Source organism: Silene latifolia, chromosome 11, assembly GCF_048544455.1.
Source record: "Silene latifolia isolate original U9 population chromosome 11, ASM4854445v1, whole genome shotgun sequence".
Classification (NCBI taxonomy): domain Eukaryota; kingdom Viridiplantae; phylum Streptophyta; class Magnoliopsida; order Caryophyllales; family Caryophyllaceae; genus Silene; species Silene latifolia.
In genome coordinates this window covers 100244099-100267327 of record NC_133536.1, presented here as the reverse complement: position 1 = coordinate 100267327, position 23229 = coordinate 100244099, and the positions used below count along the sequence as shown (strand labels likewise).

At 36.0% G+C, this 23229-nt stretch overlaps 1 protein-coding gene across 1 annotated transcript; it reads right to left on the bottom strand.

Moving 5' to 3' along the window:
* Positions 1-1672: 1672 nt before the first annotated feature.
* On the bottom strand, positions 1673-22893 carry LOC141613722 (uncharacterized). The gene is made up of 6 exons (XM_074432467.1): positions 22873-22893; positions 3612-3824; positions 3281-3439; positions 2480-3205; positions 2260-2365; positions 1673-2166 (listed from the first exon to the last, which is right to left on the bottom strand). The coding sequence occupies exons 1-6, from the start codon at positions 22891-22893 to the stop codon at positions 1673-1675; spliced, it is 1719 nt and encodes a 572-aa protein (XP_074288568.1).
* Between the last annotated feature and the right edge of the window lie 336 nt (positions 22894-23229).

The following is a 23229-nucleotide window of genomic DNA, read 5'->3' as shown; positions in this document are numbered from 1 at the left end:
TTGAGTTTAAATAAAGTTAGTTTGAATATACTATAATGTGGTTTTGCTATTTAGAGGTAAATCGAAGATTGTTGTTATTTTTTTATCCATCAATCAATGTTGTGTTGAAAATAATAGTTTTTTTTTTGGGGAAAGATTAAGTATATTAGAATCAATCAAATAGTGTTGTGTACATGAGAATATATATAAACAAATGCATCACATTACAAAACTAGTGATAGACTAAGCTTGCTAAGTCAAATGTAAACTTTGGAGCCAAGCAAGGTCCTTAGTGTGTATGGCACTCAGATTCAACCTCAGAAAACGAGTGTGAATGTCTTGCATAATCTGATTCACCACATCCTCAGGTCTTCTCACATAGGTATGCACCCTAGCCTCATTACTTACCATCCAAATCCAGTAGATCATAGCCACATGACAAGCTCCAATAAATCTGCGTTGTAAACCAGTGAGTCTAACAGTAGAGAACCATTGAACCAGTTCAAAAAGGTTGAATGAAACATGAAGTTGCTGCTGCAGCAATCTGCAACATATAACACTGTAAGGGCAGGGGTAAAACAGATGATCATGGTCTTCATTTGAGGTAGCACAAATGTCACAACTCAAATCAGCAAGAATTCCCATTCTTGCCAATCTGTCCTTGGTAAGAAGTTTCTTATGCATAAAGGACCAAAAGATAAAAGAAGTCTTAGGCACATTCATTGTATTCCAGCACAGGAACCTCCAGTTAACTTGTGGATGTTTAGTACGCAGCCAATCATAACCTGACTGAGGAGTATAAGCTCTGTCAGAGTCTAACCATTTGTTACCAACATAAGCTTGCTTGAAGGCTTGCATTGTGTGAGTAATTTTCTTCCAGGTCCAACTACTATCAGGAGGAGGAATATAGCCAGACCACTCAGTCCCTTTCATATAAACATTGCTTACCCATCTTACCCATAGGTGATGTTTTTTGGTTGCAAACCACCAAGCATACTTCCCAATGAGAGCTCTATTCCAAATCTTAGCATCTTTGAGCCCTAGACCCCTTCAGCCTTTGGTAGGCAACAACTTCCCCACTTGATATTAGGAGCTCTCTTATAATTAGCTTCTCCACCCCATAAGTAATTCCTACATAAGGAGTTGATCCTATTCAAAATGTTGCTTGGAATTACAAAAATAGTAGACCAGTAAGAGTGAAGGGTAGAGAGAACAGATTGGACCAACACCAGCCTGCCAGAGTAAGATAAATGTCTGGCACCCCAACCTCTGATTCTAGCTAAGATCTTATCAAGCAATTTCATTCCTTCAGTCTTAGTCAATTTCTTGGAAGAAATTGGAACTCCCAAGTATCTGAAAGGTAAAGCCCCATGATGAAAACCAGACACTTGCAAAATAGTAGCAATAGTACCAGCGGGCACCCCATTAAAAAGGATGTCAGACTTGGTTTTGTTGAGAGTCAAACCAGAAGCACTGGAGAATGTAGAGAACCCCCTTAACATCTACATGCTGGAAGCTTCATTCCCTTTGCAGAATAGTAGGAGGTCATCAGTGAAGAGGAGATGATTAAGTCTAGTGTGACCACAAAGAGGATGAAACCTAAAATCATCTTGCTTGGCTACCACACCCAGGATCCTTGATAAATACTCCATACACACAGTAAAAAGGAGAGGGGATAAGGGATCACCCTGCCTTAAGCCTCTTTTACCAGGAAAAACCCAAAAGTGCTGCCATTGACTGATAAAGAATAGGAAGGAGAAGTAACACAGGCCATTACCAAATTAATGAAACCCTTAGGGAACTTTAAGGCATTAAGCATTTGACTCAAAAAATTCCATTCAACGGAGTCATAAGCTTTCTTTAAGTCAATTTTGATCAAGCACCTAGGAGAGGCCACCTTCCTATTATACATACGAACTAGATCTTGACAGATGAGAATATTCTCCATAATATTTCTATTTTTAACAAAACCACCCTGACTCTCATTTATAATATCAGGCAAGACCCTGTTGAGCCTAAGACACATCACCTTAGTGATAGCTTTGTAAATAATATTGCAGCAAGCAATAGGACGAAATTCAAGCACACTCTTAGGGTTAGTAACCTTGGGTATAAGAGTCAAAGTAGTAGTGTTTACCTGCCTTAACAACTGACTAGTTTGGAAAAAATTCTGAATAGCCTGGATAACTGCATCACCCACTGTGTCCTAAGAATCCTTAAAAAATTGACTGGAGAAGCCATCAGGACCTGGGGATTTTGTTGAAGGGATGGAAAAAATACACTCCTTAATCTCAGCAGAGGTCACAGGGGCCAGTAGAATACTGCAATGTTCCTGGATTACCAGCTGACCTGTCCTGACAGTAGGCACATGGATATGAGTGGTAACCTAAGAAGACCCAAGAAGATCTTTATAATAATGCAGAAAGGCCTCTTCTATATCAGTAGGATTATTGTACATCACACCATCAACCCCCTGAATGCACATGACTCTATTGTGAACCTGTCTGGCCCTAATCTGATTATAAAAAAACTGAGTGTTTTCATCACCAAATTTAGTCCAAGTGATCTTAGCTTTTTGGCATAAATAGCTGTATTGAGCTTTGCAAAGATGCCTATATGAATCAGCTGCCACTTTTTCAGCTGCCAAAATAGCAGCATCAGTAGGACAGGCATGCATCTGTAACTGCAGGTCCTCCAAAAGAGATTTTGCAACCCCTACAGCTTTTTCCACATCAGAAAATCTGTTGTTGTCGAGAGTTTTCAAAGGCTTCTTCAACATCGTGAGCTTACTTACTACTTGGAACATAGGAGAGCCTCTCACAGTTTGACTCCAAACAGTACTGACAATATTCTTATACTCACTATCCAGGCTCCACATATTATAATACCTAAACTGAGGACGTCTATGGGGTCTGATAGAAGTTCTGAAGCACACACAAGGATTGTGGTCAAATAATCCTTCAGGCAAGAAATGTGCATAAGCATCAGGGTACATTGCAAGCCACTCATCATTTACCAAAAACCTATCAATTCTAGAGAAACCTCTAGAGGAAGGGTTGTGTTTGTTATTCCAAGTAAAAAAAGCCCCCTGACTTTTGATATCATACAGAACACAATAATGGACACACTCCCTAAACTCAGCAATGTCTTCCCAGGTCACCTCCCCTCCTATTCTTTCATTATAATTCAAGACATTGTTAAAGTCACCACAAACACACCAAGGACCCTGATAACCATCATGAATATCTTTCAAATAATTCCACAAGTAAGTTCTCTAACCAGCATCATTAAACCCATATACCACAGAACATAAAAAAGTATCCCCAGAAGCTATCTCAACAACTTTAACAGTAATACATTGAGCATTAGCATGAAGCAGAGTCACCTGAAAGATTTGAGGATTCCAAATAACCCCAACCCTACCCCTTTGATGATAAAGATTATTATTGACTCCCTGCCACTGAGAAACAATATTATTAAACACAGAAACAAAATCCTGCAGCTTTATTTTTGTTTCAACTAACCCAAATAGTCCAATATTATTTTGATGAAGAACTTTGTTAACATCTAGCTGCTTACTAACTCTATTTATTCACCGCACATTCCAACAACCAATGTTACTCATGATTAACTATATCTGGTGGTTCTTCCAATCCCCCTTGCAATTGAGTCTCATTCCCTAAACTAGTAGTAACAGCAGCCACAAATGTCTTTGCTGGTGACAAATGATTCTGTGGTGACTGATGCTCCAACCTAGTCACTTGTTGCAGGATAGACACAGGAATAAGAAGACTGGAATCATGATAAATAGGTCCCCCAAAAGGAACTTCAACAGGCTGAACCACCTGAGAAGGACCAGGATTAGACACACCAGAAGTAGTCCTCTATACAGGTCTCCACACTTTCTGAAAATAATAGTTGTCTTATGTTCCAATGTGTATTACATGTTTTGTGATGTTACAACAAATGGTTTGTTTATTCCTGTTGTTTGATATCTCGAACTTCGAGGACGGAGTTTATTTTTAATGGGAAGGAATGTGATACTAAAAATATTTTGAGTTATTATGGTGACAACTTGTGATAAGAGTGGTGCAGTTGATAATCGTAAATGGATGATTGTGTACCCATAAGTTGGATTGTGCTCGGTTGTGTGGATGTTTATAGATGTTATTATAGTAGTTATGGGCTAACTTCAGGACGAAGTTCATTTTAAGGGGGGAAGACTATAATACCCCGTAATTTAATAATAATTTATGAAAAGAATTTATGTAATTTAAATAATTAATTAATAGCATTTCTAATAATAATTGCAAATAAGACGTTAATTAAATAATAAAGTAAGTAAGCGAGTCGGGCATTGGACTTAAAGTCACTTAAGCCTTGTGCCGTGTGATATGGATTAATAGGCTTATTATATTAGGCCTAGTATGAGTAGTGGTCGGGATTTGATAATAATATAATAAGTATAATAATAATATGGTAATTCCTAATAATAAACAGAATAAGGCAATAGTTTCCTAATTGGCCTCATATACACTCTAAACTTAAACTATAAATACCATGATATCTGAAAAATAATTCACAAAGAAAGAAAGAAGAAGGAGATTTAAAAGACGGAAGGAGCAAATAGCGATAAAAGGTAAAGATCATCGTAATATATGTTTATATCGTCTTAATAATTTAAGTTAACGTTTATACACTGTATGGACCACCGTGAATACTGTCGATGACCTTATTAGTTTACCTTGACCGTCGAGATTACAACAGGACCCTTGTTGACCGTCGTTGACCACCATGGGAGGCGGGATTGGCGTCTAAACGAGGGTGTGCCGTTAACCTTAAGACGAAGATAGTGTCTTGTGTGGTTGTCGTATGAACGTAAAACCTGGGTGGTTGGTATGGTCGGTGGTGGGCGGTCCTAGTGGTGTCTAGGTGGTAGTTGGTACGATTGATGTCGAGATAGTGGTTGTTTGTGGGTGTTTGTGTGGTAAAAGAGTCGTGGGTGTCTTGGCTTGCCTCGTGTAGGACCAACCTAGGGTGGCTAGCGTTCAGGGGAGTTTTTCGGTATCTGGGTAGGTGTTAGGGTGGATAAAGGCGGCTGCTTGGCGGTTGTGGTGGCTAGAAACACGTGAAACAAGGGATTGGGGCTGGGTTGTTGCTATCGGGTCTGGTGGGCTGCCGTGGTAGGTGTGGTGGGGTCGAGGAGGACATGGGACTACCCATAGAACCACCGTTGGTTTGTGGTGACTGCGGTGGTGGCCAAAGGTGGTGAGGTTGAGTGTGAGGATGGTGTCGGGTTTTCGGTATTAGTAGTATCGTGGTAGTGTTTAGGGCGTGAGAATTTTGGGCGCTGGTGGCGGTTTGGATGGTGGTTGTTGGTTGTCGGGGTGTGTTGGGTTGCATCTTAGTGGTTGCAGGAATGGGTGGTGCTGACGGTGGGTAGGGGTGTCGTGATAGGCGTGTTTTGGTGAGGTGTTGATCACGGTTTAAAAACCGTGATTATGGGGGATGTGTGGGTTGTTTTCACGGGAATGCATGGGTATGTTGTTAGAATTTAATAATCTCATTATATAACATATTCATATATGTGATATTTAATTTAGTCATAAAATTAAATCTAGATCTTATGCATGCAAACAAAAATAGACAAGTGAAGAAATCGTCATTCTTACTATAGTAGTTTCGGATTTAGGGCACAAGTGAGTTCTCCTTCTCACTTGTTCTTGAGCTTTCCTTACAAATGGAAGAACTAGGATTCAAGGATAGAATCCCTCCCAAATATGAATACCCAAGATAACCTCTTAAAAACTAATATTATATGAACTAGAACAATATTAATCTTACTAAAAATTGACCCAAAATATTTATTTTGGTCTCTATTATTTCGGTATAGAGAAAGGAATTTTTTGGAGTTATTATCTCTCTAATTTTTATAAGATGTAGAGAGGAAAGAAAAAATTTCTTACACTAGAAATTTTATGTGAAGTTATGAATAAAAATTAGAGAGAAAAACTCTCTAATATGGCCCTTTGAAAACCGGGTATAGGAGGGGTGGCAAGGGCCAATGCATGACCAAGATGCTCTTCACAAAAGCAACTAGGTGTGCATGGCTATCAATTAGGTTAATGATTTTGCTTCTTATATATTATAAAACATAATATAAATCCCAACCCACCCCATTATTTCGGTACATATATTGTAAAATGGAAAGTCCATTTTACAATTTATTTGTCAATTTGTCACATGTAACATGTTCCATGACATTATGTGTATAAAATGTATTTTTAACAATTAAAAATCAACATATTAATAAAATATTTCACTTATAAAATTAACCTAGTAATTCATAATTACTTGTACCGTAATGGGTTCCCGAGTCATAAATTACAACATTATGTATTTATAATAATTTATTCATTCCGTTTCAATTGTTTCCGTAAACAATAATTTCATCCAAGTAATAAAACAATTCGATCACTTAGACCGTATCTTATTTAATCAAATTACAATGAGACACGTAAATATTACTTCCAAAATCGTCCGTCAATTTTAAGTAATTTAATTAACCTGTATCGACATACGATCAATTAAATAATCAATTAAGAGTGTTACCATTTAGGTATGACCTAAGGGGATCAACTGATCACCACCGTCGCACGACAGTAATGTCAATCTCTAGTCAGCCAATCATTACCGATATGTGTGGACCAGTTGACTGTAAAATATTACATCCCACATGTATTCTAAAAATGAGATTTAAACATGTGATCATCATGATCAACAGTTGTGATCGCATTATTGTCGGAGGATACATATTCCAACAATCTCCCACTTGTCCTCGACAAGTGTGCGTCACCAATTCTCTTGTCCCATTACTATCTCCCACTCAATGCAAGGTGTCTTTCAGGTCGTACTTGCAAGTGACCATATCGAGAGTGGTTTCCTCGATCCGGAGAATAACTGATTGACCGGAATTATCTACCATAGATACCTTCCGAGCGTGGCCACGCATTTCCAGTTCATTACTCCTCGAGTGGCCTTCAGATATTGTTATAACCCTGACAAGGGGTGGACAATTCCTATCGCACTTATTCCCTTCGACTATCCATATCCATCATAACCCAAAATATGCCCATTTGACCCCATTTACGAAGGTCGTAGTAACACAAATTAAAGTTAATCTGAAACTGTGCCACCTTAGGCGAATAGTCTTTAGTCAAAAGAATCGACTCATTAGAATACTATAGTAGCTCTCGCCACGACCAGGCTATATAAATTTGCCAGAACTCTATAAGCGGTCATAAGGCCCGACAAAGTGTTCCTAACAGTCTGCATATGTGATCGACTAGTCATCTCATATGACTCTATGGCATTTGAACTTGCCATCAATCGCATCACACTCTAGTCACTTCGAGACGTCACCTCATGTAAGTGACTATGGGCGAATACAATGCTAATCCGTGTTCACTTTAACGGGGTTTAATTGTCTCTACAACCCGTTTGGATATAACAAAGTAAAGGTGAGTAAATAATAACTCAAACGACGAATGTCAACATCACATTCGGGTAGTCAATACCATATTACAACCTTATGATGTATATTGTAAGTGTGTAAACACTAGTCGATTGCAATAGAAGTTTAACATACCATGTGTCCATGTGTTCATACTTCTTGTATTGCACTTTCCTTTATATTCATGTTATCTCTCATAGCATGAACCTTATCAAGTGCACATCTAGGTTCCCAACCTAGGTTTAGGTTCTTTATCTTGAAAGAACTTTCTTGTTGTTTATCACATAACCAACGAATTATGGTGGATGATATAACTTGCACTGGTCAAGTGTTCTACCAACTCGCAATGTACTAGGTATACGTTTTGTAGGGTCTTGCAACAGTTGTCAAGATGATTAGCCTAGTACTTCTCATAAGTCCTAGCATATTAGAAAATACTAGTTTTTAGTAACTTCTTACTATAACTAAGTATCTTTCAAACTTCTTATTTCTCTTTTTAGCTTGAATAGCTTAGGATTTTCATAAATCCTTACGCGTTTTCGAGCTTCAATATGTGCAACTTCTTGTCACATAACAGAGTGTTATGTCAAACACTAGAATAGCTCATTAGTTCTCCTCGAGAATTCATGACGATTCTTCTATGGCTTGCTAATGACTCATCATGCTCTTAAGCATATGATTCATTATTGGACATGTACATGATTATTCTAATGGCGGAAACATTAGTAATCTTTAATCATGTGATCAACCATTCTTAGGTTCAATGAATGACCATGACTGCTTATGGTGATTCCATTTTCATCGATATGAATAACCTACATTTCTCGTTGATTTGATGTGTATATCTCAATACCTATCCAACATCCCATGATGTGATTGGATTCATCATAGTCCATTTTCATCCATAATTGAAAACTCAAATACTTCTTTGTGAAAGATAGTACTAGCTCGTCATTCTCAATGAGTAATGAGTTATAAATTTTACAGGATGATTGCTCCCACTAAATTCCATGTCTTCACATGATAATTTCAAACTCCCACTCAATTCCAAATGTTTAGTAATTGACTACTCAATTGAAACATTTCAAGAATTGAAATACATTTTGCTTGGCCAAGTTATTAAGATAAAACCAAATATGTTCCCAACATATCTTTTCAAAATACCTATTTTGAAAAGGTTTCAATCTTAAACTTATGGAAAGAGATTTGTAATCTTTTACTCATTCATTTTAAAATGATGCGTAGCAATGTCATTATTTAAATGTGAATTTTATTTAATACACGTCCTTCTCAAAATACCCTTTTCCGGAAGGAGGTTTAACCATTTCATTTTCATAATGAGGTTAAGTAATGACACTAGCGTGGTTAACAATTAACTTAGCTCTTGTAGATATCGGCATATCTTTCTTTGCAACTTTTAGTCATAAATCTCATTTATTTTCAAGAATGCAACTTTGTTTCATTTAGGCTCTTAAGTAAATATCAATATTGAAACTCATTGTCATATGTGGTTCATAAACTAGCAAAATCTCTTGTTGAGATTTTCTTTACTCATTTCTATCTTCTTTAGTCATTTTCTATCAAAACTTTCTTTTGGTCTCCTCGTGTAGTTATCTTAGGAACATATTCTTTTGATTACTTCACTTGGTCTGTTTTGTCATGTAGATCTCATCTATTCGAGACCATAGATCTCATCTATTCGTGTATACTTTCTATTTAGGTATACAAATCATTCTTTCTTTCATAGATCTCATTTACTCAAGTATACAAATTATTCTTTGTATTCTTTGTGTCTTCATTTTTCTCCCACTCTATCTTTAGAATAAATACACTAAATATTCAAAGATAGTTTATGAGACACAAATAATGATTTTGAAGTATAAGGAGGACTATCTCATAGATTGACTAATAGTTTTAGATTTGATGAGTGTACTTGGTAATTGACATTCCTTTAGGAGAGTTCATCAACTCAACATCACTTTATAATTGATCATACACAAGCTTTAAGCTTGTGGACATATAATGAATCCCATCATTATAGTTGTCTATTGGATCACTTTAAGTAGATGATCTTATGTTTCTATGTGCAAGCATATAAAGACGAATTTTTAGAACAAACAAATACGATAAAAGGGGTGACTTGGGTTGCAAATCAAGCCACCATAATCTAAAATACAACCCTTGTTTAGAAAGGATCAACCATTGTAATACTCCGTATTTATAAGTCTCTGGGTACTCTATCGAGTAGGCCTTACTCTGTCGAGTAAGGGTGAGTTGCGTTTTAAAATAGTTTCTGACCTGTTGGGTACTCGATCGAGTAACTACGATACTCGATCGAGTAGGGGGGTACTCGATCGAGTACCTTAGCTACTTGATCGAGTAGCCGGTTTACGGGGAGTTATTTCTCGGGTTTTGTTAATTATGCGATTAAGGTATATAATCTTTTCCGTCATCATTCTAAACACTTTTCTAAAACCTAATTTACTGTCAAAGAGAGAAAGCAAGTAGGTTCATCACCCTAATCGCATTGTTAGCAAATCCCGGAGTTTGGAAGGTCGGTTTTCATCGTTTGTTATACCGTTGGAATCCTTGCGTCGAGGGTAAGATCTATGTACCCTTTTTACTGTTTTTCCTTTAAGTTGGTTAAACCCTAATATGGGGATTTGGGGGTTTTTGTGTAGATTGTGATTCGGTAGTGTTTGTATGTTTGTATGATAGGAGGAGGTTTTGTAGAAGAGCCTTTTTGATACAGCTGTAGAGACCGTCTGATAGTTGTGCTTTCCAGGTAGGATTTCCTACTCAGTATTAGTCCCATAAAGGGATGATTGTTGATGTGTTGAGATTGATTGTTTGATATAGTAATTGTATTGTGACGGCTGTGGTTGTGATTGTGATTGGTTGTCTATGGTTCTCGAGATGCATTCTCGGCTGAGTGGGGTCACTTGCGGGAGTGGCTTCACGCCCTAGTTTCGCCCTTCGTGGAACCCGCCACGGAAGGGGATGTGCACATTAATGAACAGGGAATTCGCTCATTGTGAAGAGCGGGGATTTGGTGGGTACGGCTGCGGTCCCCCACTGGCAGGGCTGGTCCAGTGGACAGTCAGTGATTGAGATTGATGGGATTGGAGTAATTATGTGTATGTGTGACGGTTAAGGCATCATTTTTTATCTTCTTGTTGATATATATATTGAGTTGTGTGATTAGTACTGACCCGGTTGTTGTTTTGTAAAACCTGCGGTGATCCATTCGAGGATGGTGAGCAGAGAATTGAGCAGTTTTGAGTTGAGTAATAGGATAGTTGGGATGTGCCACCGTCTGACGATAGAAGTCTTCCGCTGTAGTCTTTTAGTTTTATGACATTCCAGTATTTCAGTAGACAGTTGGTTTTAAGAACTTGTACCCGTATTTTGGGATTTGGTATCAGATGTACTTTTCACTAAAGTTATATTATTTAAAGTTGTTTCTTTATTGTCTTATGAATATCATGCCTCGGGCAACCGAGATGGTGGCATCCTTATACCTGAGTGGTCCTGGTAAGGCACTTGGAGTATGGGGGTGTTACAACCATTTCCATGTCGAACACGGAAATCAAAATAGTTCTAAAAATCCGAAACACAACTTAAAATAAGACAATAATAAAAAGCCAAGCTTCATTGGTAGCTACTCCTAGCTTATTGATGATTCCTCAAGCTTGCTTTTCCTTTCCCTTGTCTTTGCTTGGAGGAGGCCATATTTACAATAAAAAGGGGATACATTATCACAACTTTGTATCAAAATACCATAGTTGAATTAGAAACATAAAAGAAAGGATAGTCATTTACCTACTGGAGTGATCTTTCCAGCTTTGATGTCACCAAGATACTTGGAACAATTCCTTTTCCAATGTCCAACACCATTACAATAATGACATTTATCAAAAGGATCCTTCTTGTTCTTGGAAGTGCTAGCTTCAAAAGTCTTAGCCTTGGTGGACATGGGAGCTTGCCTCTTACCCTTTTTCCCATTCTTTTTGAACCTCCCTTTGCTCTTAGTGCTTATATTAAGCACGTCCTTAGGTGGGTTAAGATTTAACCCCATGTCTCTTTCGGCTTGCACAAGTAACTTGTGTAACTCTTCAAGAGACACGTCCTTGTCTTGCATGTTAAAATTCACTCGCAATTGAACATACGCTTTGACTTTGGATAAGGAGTGTAGAATCCTATCTACAATGAGCTCTTTGGGGATTTCAACTTTTTGAATCTTCAAAGTCTCGACTAGCTCCAACAATTTGAGCACGTGAGGGCTAACCTTTTGGCCCTCCTTGAAATCGAGATCAAAGAATGCCGAGGCCGCCTCATATTGGACGATCCTCGGTTTTTGTGAAAACATTGTCACAAGTTTGGAATAGATTTCATTAGCGGTGCCCATTTTAAAGGCTCTCCTTTGGAGATCCGCCTCCATAGCAAAAATCAACACATTTTTCATTGCGGCGGACTCTTTGTGGTTAGCCTCATATGCTTCCCTATTAGCGGCACTCGACCTAGCATTAGGTTCAGGTGGAGAGGCCTCAGTGAGGTAACGAAGCTTGTCGTCACCTTGGGCGGCTAATTTGAGTTGGGCATCCCAATCGGAGAAATTTGACCCATTCTTTTCAAGTTTACAACGATCCATGAAGGATCGGAGCCATGAAACATTAGTGAGAGGTGCGGCGTTGGTGTTTGGTGCGGCCATTTGTTATGAGAAATAAAAGTGGTCTACAAAACAAAATAGAAGGAATAAAACATTTGTCGTTTTCAAAATAAGAATAACACTTGTAAATTTTAATTTAAACAAGTTTTATTGCATTTATCTAGTGACCTCTACCGAACTTGATAAATGATTCCAAGATCCAAATTCATATTAACTTGGGCACGGTAGGGCCGATTCATCCCTTATCAATATAACTCGGTTGATTAACGCTTTAATCGATTCTACTTTTAGAACTCTTGGTCGATAAAATTACATTAATATTTATCTTTAGCCCGGAACACATGCGACTACGGTCACGAATACTTCCGTTGAGCTCAATCCAAATTTCGAATAAATATGTCCATGATCTAAATCCACATCAACTTGGGCACGGTAGGGCCGATTCATCCTTTATCAACATGAATTCGGTGGATAGACATTTATCAACCACTTCCCCTACGTAACAAGGTTTGTACCCCGGTAGGGCCGAGTGCACTCCCTCATGAAATAGGTTTTCATGGTTTCTACTTTTTGGTAAGGTTATGTCTCAATTGTTTATTTTAGCGAGAGGTCATGTCAAATTATTATCTATCACGTTTTAAGTGAACTAAAGCGGTGAACTACGATAATTGTATTTGACACGGTCGATTAACTCGATTAAATGATAATGCATGTTTTAGTTATGGCGATTTAGCGATACATGCAACATATAAATAAAATGCAAAGCATAAATAAATTCCTAGTATGGCCTTCCTAAAATAGTAAATCTAATAAACTATTACAAATTCGGAAACCAACTCCTTTGGTCCCTTGAAATTCGGTCTTGGCACGCATTTCAAGGCAACATTGTTTGATGGACCGCTTTCTCGAGTGGCACCGTCTTCAAGGAACTCCGGAATAAATAATTTACATAATAAATTACATAATTTCCTATTATACATTTGTAATTAAAAATAAAAATAATTCTATTAAATTACAAAACGGTGATACGAGATCACAATAAATTACAACCGAATCGATATTCCCATACATTTCGGGTAATATCAATTAAAAACTAAGGCCATACTAAGTAAAATTACATAATTCAAAAATTACATAAAATTAAAATATGACAATCATAAATAAAATGCAGCATTATAATATGTATGAACATGCCCAAATTTATGCTAAATCGCCTTTAAGGAGCCAATATCGTATATTAATCGGTTTTTACGGATTTGCGTGATTTAACCTTTTAAAATCACAATAATTACATAAATTCATATTTATGTACAAGTTAATTACCCTAACCATCTTAGGACTCAAAATTAGTCTCCACTAACATATGACAAAAATTAACCTATATTTCTTAATATTGTTCATAAATGGACTTAAAAATACAAAATTATGTCATAAACTTCAAATTAAATCATAAAATTTCAAATAAATTTGAAATTTGAAATTTAAACTCATGAACATTCTAGAAAAATACCATGACACTCATAATATTCAAAACTTAGGTTAAAAATTTCGAAAATTTATCGAGAAAAACAATGTTGAGGTTTATCGGATTTATCAATTATTACCATAAAAATATGAGAAAAATTATTTTTATTAACTTTTCACTTTTATATCTGAAATATATGATAAAATGCAACATGTAACGTTTTTTCTTAGTCATGAAGTATGTTTTAGCAATTTTTACTAATTAAAGTCACTATTTATGTGATTTTTCATCAAAAATTCATAAATCATGCATAAAGGCTTCATTATAGCCAAATATTTTGCACACATCTTGTAAAATTGCATGTGACAACATACTAAATTTCTATAACCAGATTCGAAATATATCTCATATTAACCTATTTTTCCATTTAAATACGATTTTAACTTGAAAAATCCATATTTCGAGCATAACAACTCATTTTATTATGAAAATTTACAGGCCATCAGTAGATAAAATATGTGAAAACATATCCAAAAACCACTGAAAAAAATCGAAGTTTAGCTATTTTTAGTCCAAAAATGACATTTTTATCATAAAATCACATTTTAATGCCATTATTATATAAAATGAACAATAAAAAATCCATAAATAAACCAAAAAATCCTAAATACAATTTAGGACCAGAAACTTTAACATGCAAATAAATTTCGTGATATTTCATAATAAACACAAATTTATAAGTTTTGTTTGTTAATCTTATAACTCGGAAAAACAATAATCGATTTGCATGCAAACAACCTATGGCTCTGATACCGCTTGTTAGAATTTAATAATCTCATTATATAACATATTCATATATGTCATTTTTAATTTAGTGTAATACCCGTTATTTTTATTATATTAGTATATTAATGTTATAATTATGTTTCATTTTTATATGATTATATGAATCGAAGATTTGGTAATATTCGTTATGTTATATTAATTATAAGAGCAAGTTAATGTTATGATAATGATTCGGTTAGTCGATAAATGATATTTGTTCGAGCCTGTGATATCCCGTAATTCTCGTTATAGTATTTATATTATAAATAGGTCGATAAATATTTAATGGTGAAGTCGATAGTCGGAATATAGTTAATTATTAAGATGTTTGAGTCGAAAAATTGTACGTCGATATTCGAATTTATTTAATTAATAAGTCGATGTTGTAATTATTAATTGGGAAGTGGGATTCGTAGTTCATTGCTATGGGTTTTGGATCGTGTAGTGTATTCGCAAACTCGAGTTTTAATTATCTTTGAGTCTAGGCCCGTATCGTTTTATTGGTGTCTCTTCTTACGTTGAACCCAACAAAAAGGAAACCCTAATCTCTTATCCCTATTCACGTTAGCCATGAGTGTATGGGAGGCAGAGCGGCGGCGGCAAGGAGGGAGTTTCCTGGTGGTTCCATGGTGGTTTAATGGTGGTCCTAGTCGCCTAAAACGAGGTGGTGAATTCCGAGTCGAGTATTTCTGAGCTGCTGGATTAAATTCTTATTGCTATATATCGAGGTAGGGAAATACACTGATTGAGTTCTTACGATTATAAAGAGTTGGCATGTTCGGTGATTATATGACATATCTGTTTATCTTATTTATCTCGTTGAGCATCATTGTTTCATACGTCTCATACATTTCATATGCATCGGAGTTGGAGTTGGAGGAGATGAGATTATTGTGATTAAGGCCCAGGCGGGTTCTGCAGGACTTGCCCTGGTGACCTCAACTACGAGCTGGTATATCGACGACGGTCGATTGATATAGTCTGGGGGATCGGTATGGTCAGGCGTTCGGGATGTGTGTGATGGAGATGGACTTGGAGGAACATATCATTGCATTCTTTATATATATCGTATTACCTACTCAACCTCGCGGTTGACCACCGTGTATTCGTGTATGCCTGTGATGATCCATTTATTGGGAGCGATTGACGGGTTGTTGAGACATTGGGAGTCGGCGGGGAGAGAGCATGGATCACCCGACTTAGAACTAGCCCACTTTTATTTCTCGTTTAGTTATCGAGACTTTATTTCCGATTTGAGACATGTTTCATTTCATTGTAAACATTTATAAACTTTTAATTTAAAGTACTGTTTATCTTTCCTTCGTTATCTACTGCCTCGGGTTTCCGAGATGGTAACACCCTTCTTTATCTGAGGAGTCCTAGTCCAGGCCTTTAAATAAATGGGGGTGTTACAAAGTGGTATCAGAGCGAACCATCCTCAGGCTTAAAACAATGAACCCAATGAATGTAGGAAGAGTCTAAATAAAATGAACCCCGGATAGAACTGTTAGGTGCCCTATGAAGGATTCGTATGAGTTAGGGGCCCCCTCACACCAAGCCAGTGGCCCTTTCAGTGTCGATCCGGGAACCCTATGAGAAACTTGGAGAGTGGGGTAGCTAAAGAGTGAATAGGTCTGCTATGAAATGTACTAACTATTGTGCAGGAGAAGATTGAGGTAAGTAACAAATGTGGTACTGAGTTGGACTAGTGAAATGAGAATTGGATGATCATGTAATTTGGGTGTCATGAAATGTGTGTGGACTTTGAATTCGATTGTGTTATGAGCATGCCACGATGTGTGATTTAATGATGGTTATGTGATAATATGTGTTAGTAGCATGACTAGTGATATGCGGTTACGTGAACCCCAAAACCATGTTATATGTAATGTAATGCTTAGATTCATGTTATGTATGCTTAGAGTAGATGCAAGTCAAATATGGAAGGGGAGACTAAGTTGTGGATGTGTGAGTTTTAATGACGTGTCAACGGAAACAAAGATATATTGGTGTCTATGACATAAAGGAGTTCTATTGTGGTTAAGTATGGATATTTAGTGTAAAATGTTGGAAATAATTGAAAATGATATTGTAACAATTGGGTTTGATGAGCTTGTCAAGATTGAATTAAAAGTAAAGTAAATAGGAGATTGTGTTATATATTGGGTGTTGAGAATCATTAGTTGATCCTATAATTGTATATATATATGTGTAATTATGTGTTGGTAATTTACCTATGATATGGTCGGAATAGTAAGATAGAAAAGCGTGTGTAAGGATGGGATGATATGTATAATGTTGATACTAATAGATTGGTTGTTGAAATCGTGAGTATTATAACTAGTAATAAGTGACTTATTAAGTAAATACGGTAATAGGTTAACATAGGTATGTTGGTGACAAGGTCGGTTGATAGGTATTTGTAATTCGTGCTCGTAAATAGTAAGTGTGAGGAAGTTGTGATGATATGATTTGGTAAAATAATAATAACAATACCGTCAGTAAGCAGTAATTGAGGATTTAAGTTTATATATGATCTATATTGTGACATGAATTTGACAAATGGGATACGATATGAGTGAATGTGTGATGTTTTGTTGTTAGTCTATCTTTTCAATTTGTATGCATAAGATGTGGCACATTTGTGCAGTGATGACTACATATCACCTATTAATGAATCTCAAAGTTAAGGAATAAAGCTTGATGTTTGAAACAATGAAAATGTGTGGACGTTGGTTGCTTCAAGGTGTAGGAGTCTGGTCTAAAAGGTCGTAGCCATTCTGATTGGTGTAACTATTAAACGTGAGTGTGCATAGTTAATTCCGAGAAAAATAATTTCATTTTTGTGTGTATTGATGATGTTTGACTAGTATGGTAACCTCGAAATTGTCATTGGTCATGTGGATGTTAAGGTGGCTCGGTTAGTTATAAATTTGTATGAAATAATGAAGAATGTTAATCTTGGATTTATTTGATTAAATGTTTGAGTAAGTCACGAGTCAAACTGATTAATTTGTATACTAATCATATACCATGTTTTGAGTCGATAATTGTGATCGCTATAAAATATCGTAAACAACAGAAGAACTAAGTTGTATTAAGCAAGTAGGTGTAAATATAGCTATTAATACTCAATTAGGATTACCGTTGTTCTTTGACTTCTACATTATTAAGTTAATTACTTTTTGACATATAGACAATTGATCTGTAAGGGGGTTTAACCGAGAATTTTATAGTGTGTCGCTGATCTAAACTAATGACTTTCTTGTATTGGTTGTATGATTTGACTCTTGTCTGGTTCTTATATCCTTGCTAAATTGTTTTGGTAACGGGAATATGTGATTGGGTTGGTACTTATTCTTTGGTGTAACCATGTAATCTGGAGTGATAATTAGATTCGTGAATAAGAGATAAAATCGGAATTGGACACCGTTAATTCGTAGATACTTGTTTACATTAAAGCCGAATCGTATGTTTTGATGAAGTGTTACCAGGGAATGTGCTATTATCTAAAATGTCTCCAATTGAATGTTGTAGTCGTATTAGCTGTGAATTTAACTGAGTAAAGAAGTGCAACTAAAATCTTGATTATTCTATTGTTGTTTATTGCGGTACTCGAGGCCATTTTCGATGCAATCCTGATGTTGATGTAATAGTCGTTCATTAGTAAGCGATAGGGCTAAAATGAATAAGATGAACCTGTAAATTACGAAATATGAGATGGAACCTAAGCTTGGTATTGTTTGAAGGAATCGAATTAAATTTAGCTGGTTTTCAAATTCGTAATAAACTGTAAATAGATTCTAGGGACGGCTCTGTTATAAGATTTATGTTAAGAGAGTTATTCACCGTCCAGCATGAAAGTAAAAGTCTTGAAAATGAAGTCAAATTTTGTCGTGTGAGTATAAGTTCAGAATGAGATTTTCAGCCAGTGTCCTACTTGTATGGTTTCATGATATTTGCTAGTCTGGAAGAATGAAGTTAGAACGGAGTCACAAATAGAGGGTTAAATTGTTCATGTTGTTTGTTCAAGTAACAGTTTGGTGGGTTGTGGTTAATTACGAATGTTCAGAACTGGGAAATGTAATTTGGTGATTTGCATGAGTTAGGTGTTAATATGGTATGTTGATATTAGCATGATATGTAATGAATGTTTGTAAAATTTGGTATAGTTTAAATACATTTAATCTCATATTTCATTGTGTTGAGTGCAGTTAAATATATTTAATACCAGGAACGAAATTTTATGTATGATAGACTTGTATGTTGACTTTCCAATGTCGGTTATTCGCTTGATTGACTCGACCAATAAGTTAAATTGTCAATCATTGTGCGTTTGTCGTTCGTGAATAAGCCCCAAAACCATTGATATATTTCTAGAGTAATATGCCGCTTTAACTGGTTGTCTTCATTTTATTGATGATTTTGTGTATTGACCTAAATCTGTACAGATGTGTAAATGGAATTAAGTCTGTACCTATTGAAGTGGAAAAGTGTCATAAATCGATTAATTGAGCTTTGACCCTAATTCTTCTTCTCATGTTAGTCAATTTCCTGTGTTTCTAAGGTATAAGATTTTAATGAATAGTGTAATGGATAACTACTGATGATCTTACTGGTGACCTTGTAGAGTATTGTTCCATTCATAATTTAATTACTCACATGAATAATGTTACCAATGCTCATTGACAATATGCTACCAATAGAATACGCGGGATTGAATTATTGTAATATGTCGCGTTAGTGTTCTTGCTTAGTAATCTTGATGACATGATGTTATTTGACATGAACCATATGTGAACACCTAGACGTCTTCATCCTTGTAACTTGATTAGTAATGTGTAATTTATATTGACAAGCAGATCCTGTGAATGTTATTGAATGTATTGATTGATATGGAGAATGTTTAAATTGATACTGAAATGTCTTAAGTTATTCAACGTGGCTTTTACTCCGATCCTTGGCAATTAACTGTAGCATCAGTAACTATAGCTTCCTTGAGAGAGCTCGCATATTGGTTGTCTTTAGTAGGATTTGGTTAACTTGAACGTGAGTTGTGGACCTTTTATTCTCATTCAGTTTGTTAGCGGTAGTTTGAGAACTTTTATTAAAATAATGGAGGTTACGGGGACGTAACCATGTTTAAGGAGGGTAGGATTGTAAAATCTTTATACCTTCATGTGTGATTTCTCAGTTTGGTTATGTTGGTTATGCTTTGGCTATGTGGGTTATGTTGGAGTATCATGATTAGTTCTTATGGGTAATGAATATTTTCATGTTGTATTTTCTGTTATGGTTAAACTTCGGGGACGAAGTTTCTTTTAAGGAGGACGGAATGTGATACTACGTTTTAATATTCAATCTGGTGGGTGCATTTCATGCTTTCGGATATGCGTTTCATAAAATCGATAGCGTGGTTGGTAGGAGAGGGTGAACTTCGGGACGAAGTTTCTTTTAAGGAGGGTAGACTGTAATACCCGTTATTTTTATTATATTAGTATATTAATGTTATAATTATGTTTCATTTTTATATGATTATATGAATCGAAGATTTGGTAATATTCGTTATGTTATATTAATTATAAGAGCAAGTTAATGTTATGATAATGATTCGGTTAGTCGATAAATGATATTTGTTCGAGCCTGTGATATCCCGTAATTCTCGTTATAGTATTTATATTATAAATAGGTCAATAAATATTTAATGGTGAAGTCGATAGTCGGAATATAGTTAATTATTAAGATGTTTGAGTCGAAAAATTGTACGTCGATATTCGAATTTATTTAATTAATAAGTCGATGTTGTAATTATTAATTGGGAAGTGGGATTCGTAGTTGATTGCTATGGGTTTTGGATCGTGTAGTGTATTCGCAAACTCGGGTTTTAATTATCTTTGAGTCTAGGCCCGTATCGTTTTATTGGTGTCTCTTCTTACGTTGAACCCAACAAAAAGGAAACCCTAATCTCCTATCCCTATTCACGTTAGCCATGAGTGTATGGGAGGAAGAGCGGCGGCGGAAAGGAGGGAGTTTCCTGGTGGTTCCATGGTGGTTTAATGGTGGTCCTAGTCGCCTAAAACGAGGTGGTGAATTCCGAGTCGAGTATTTCTGAGCTGCTGGATTAAATTCTTATTGCTATATATCGAGGTAGGGAAATATACTGATTGAGTTCTTACGATTATAAAGAGTTGGCATGTTCGGTGATTATATGACATATCTGTTTATCTTATTTATCTCGTTGAGCATCATTGTTTCATACGTCTCATACATTTCATATGCATCGGAGTTGGAGTTGGAGGAGATGAGATTATTGTGATTAAGGCCCAGGCGGGTTCTGCAGGACTTGCCCTGGTGACCTCAGCTACGAGCTGGTATATCGACGACGGTCGATTGATATAGTCTGCCAGGGATCGGTATGGCTGGGCATTCTGAGGATGTGTGTGATGGAGATGGACTTGGAGGAACATATCATTGCATTCTTTATATATATCGTATTACCTACTCAACCTCGCGGTTGACCCTGTGTATTCGTGTATGCCTGTGATGATCCATTTATTGGGGAGCAGATTGACAGGTTGTTGAGACATTGGGAGCTGGCAGGGGAGAGAGCATGGATCACCTGACTTAGAACTAGCCCACTTTTATTTCTGTTTAGTTATCAGACTTTATTTCCAGTTTGAGACATGTTTCATTTTAGTTGTAAACATTTATAAACTTTTAATTTAAAGTACTGTTTATCTTTCCTTCGTTATCTACTGCCACGTGTTTCCAAGATGGTAACACCCTTCTTTATCTGAGGAGTCCTAGTCCAGGCCTTTAAATAAATGGGGGTGTTACATTTAGTCATAAAATTAAATCTAGATCTTATGCATGCAAACAAAAATAGAGAAGTGAAGAAATCGTCATTCTTACTATAGTAGTTTCGGATTTAGGGCACAAGTGAGTTCTCCTTCACATTTGTTCTTGAGCTTTCCTTAAAAATGGAAGAACAAGGATTCAAGGATAGAATCCCTCCCAAAGATGAATACCCAGGATAACCTCTTAAAAACTAATATTATTTGAACTACAACAATATTAATCTTACTAAAAATTGACCCAAAATATTTATTTTGGTCTCTATTAATTCGGTATAGAGAGGAATTTTTGGGAGTTATTATCTCTCTAATTTTTATAAGATGTAGAGAGGAAAGAAAAAATTTCTTACACTAGAAATTTTATGTGAAGTTATGAATAAAAATTAGAGAGAAAAACTCTCTAATATGGCCCTTTGAAAACCGGGTATAGAAGGGGTGGCAAGGGCCAATGCATGACCAAGATGCTCTTCACAAAAGCAACTAGGTGTGCATGGCTATCAATTAGGTTAATGATTATGCTTCTTATATATTATAAAACATAATATAAATCCCAACCCACCCCATTATTTCGGTACATATATTGTAAAATGGAAAGTCCATTTTACAATTTATTTGTCAATTTGTCACATGTAACATGTTCCATGACATTATGTGTATAAAATGTATTTTTAACAATTAAAAATCAACATATTAATAAAATATGTCACTTATAAAATTAACCTAGTAATTCATAATTACTTGTACCGTAATGGGTTCCCGGGTCATAAATTACAACATTCTGTATTTATAATAATTTATTCATTCCGTTTCAATTGTTTCCGTAAACAATAATTTCATCCAAGTAATAAAACAATTCGATCACTTAGACCGTATCTTATTTAATCAAATTACAATGAGACACGTAAATATTACTTCCAAAATCGTCCGTCAATTTTAAGTAATTTAATTAACCCGTATCGACATACGATCAATTAAATAATCAATTAAGAGTGTTGCCCTTTAGGTATGACCTAAGGGGATCAACTGATCACCACCGTCGCACGACAGTAATGTCAAACTCTAGTCAGCCAATCATTACCGATATGTGTGGACCAGTTGACTGTAAAATATTACATCCCACATGTATTCTTAAAATGAGATTTAAACATGTGATCACATGATCAACAGTTGTGATCGCATTATTGTCGGAGGACACATATTCCAACATATGTGTGGTGAGTTGATTTGTTTATTTTAAGACGGGTTAAGTCTGGTATTAATAAGTAATCGTGTCTTGACTTTAATAAACGGGTTTTCGTATTATAATTAAAACGAGATTAATTATACGAGATTATATTTAACAATTCAAATTACAATTGATGATGTTAAGCCAGAACTTGAGTATTGGTCTACATCGGTCATATGTTATGTGCTGGTGAAAACTCTCTATGTGCACAGTTTTATGGCTTCATTAACAATATTTGGGGAAAATATAAACATGATAAAGTGTCGTTTTTACTTAATGGTGCTTTCCTAGTGCATTTCCCGTTTATGGAGTGTAAGGACCTAGTTTTAAAAGAGGCATAACATTGACAGGCTCCTTTGCCATAGAAGCAGTTTTAGTCCATAGTTATAAAGTGTCGTTTTTACTTAATGGTGCTTTCCTGGTGCATTTCCCGTTTATGGAGTGTAAGGACCTAGTTTTAAAAGAGGGATTCCCTATGTTTGAAAACAAGCCTCTTGTTGTCAAACTATGGACTAAAACTGCTTCTATGGCAAAGGAGCCTGTCAATGTTATGCCAGTGTGGATCCGACTGTGTGGACTTGGCCTAAAATTCTGGGGTGGAAAATGTCTGGAGAAAATTGATTCTCTTATAGGAAAGTATATGAGAGCATATGCCTCCACCATGGATAAAACTAGAATTGGATATGCCCGTCTCATGGT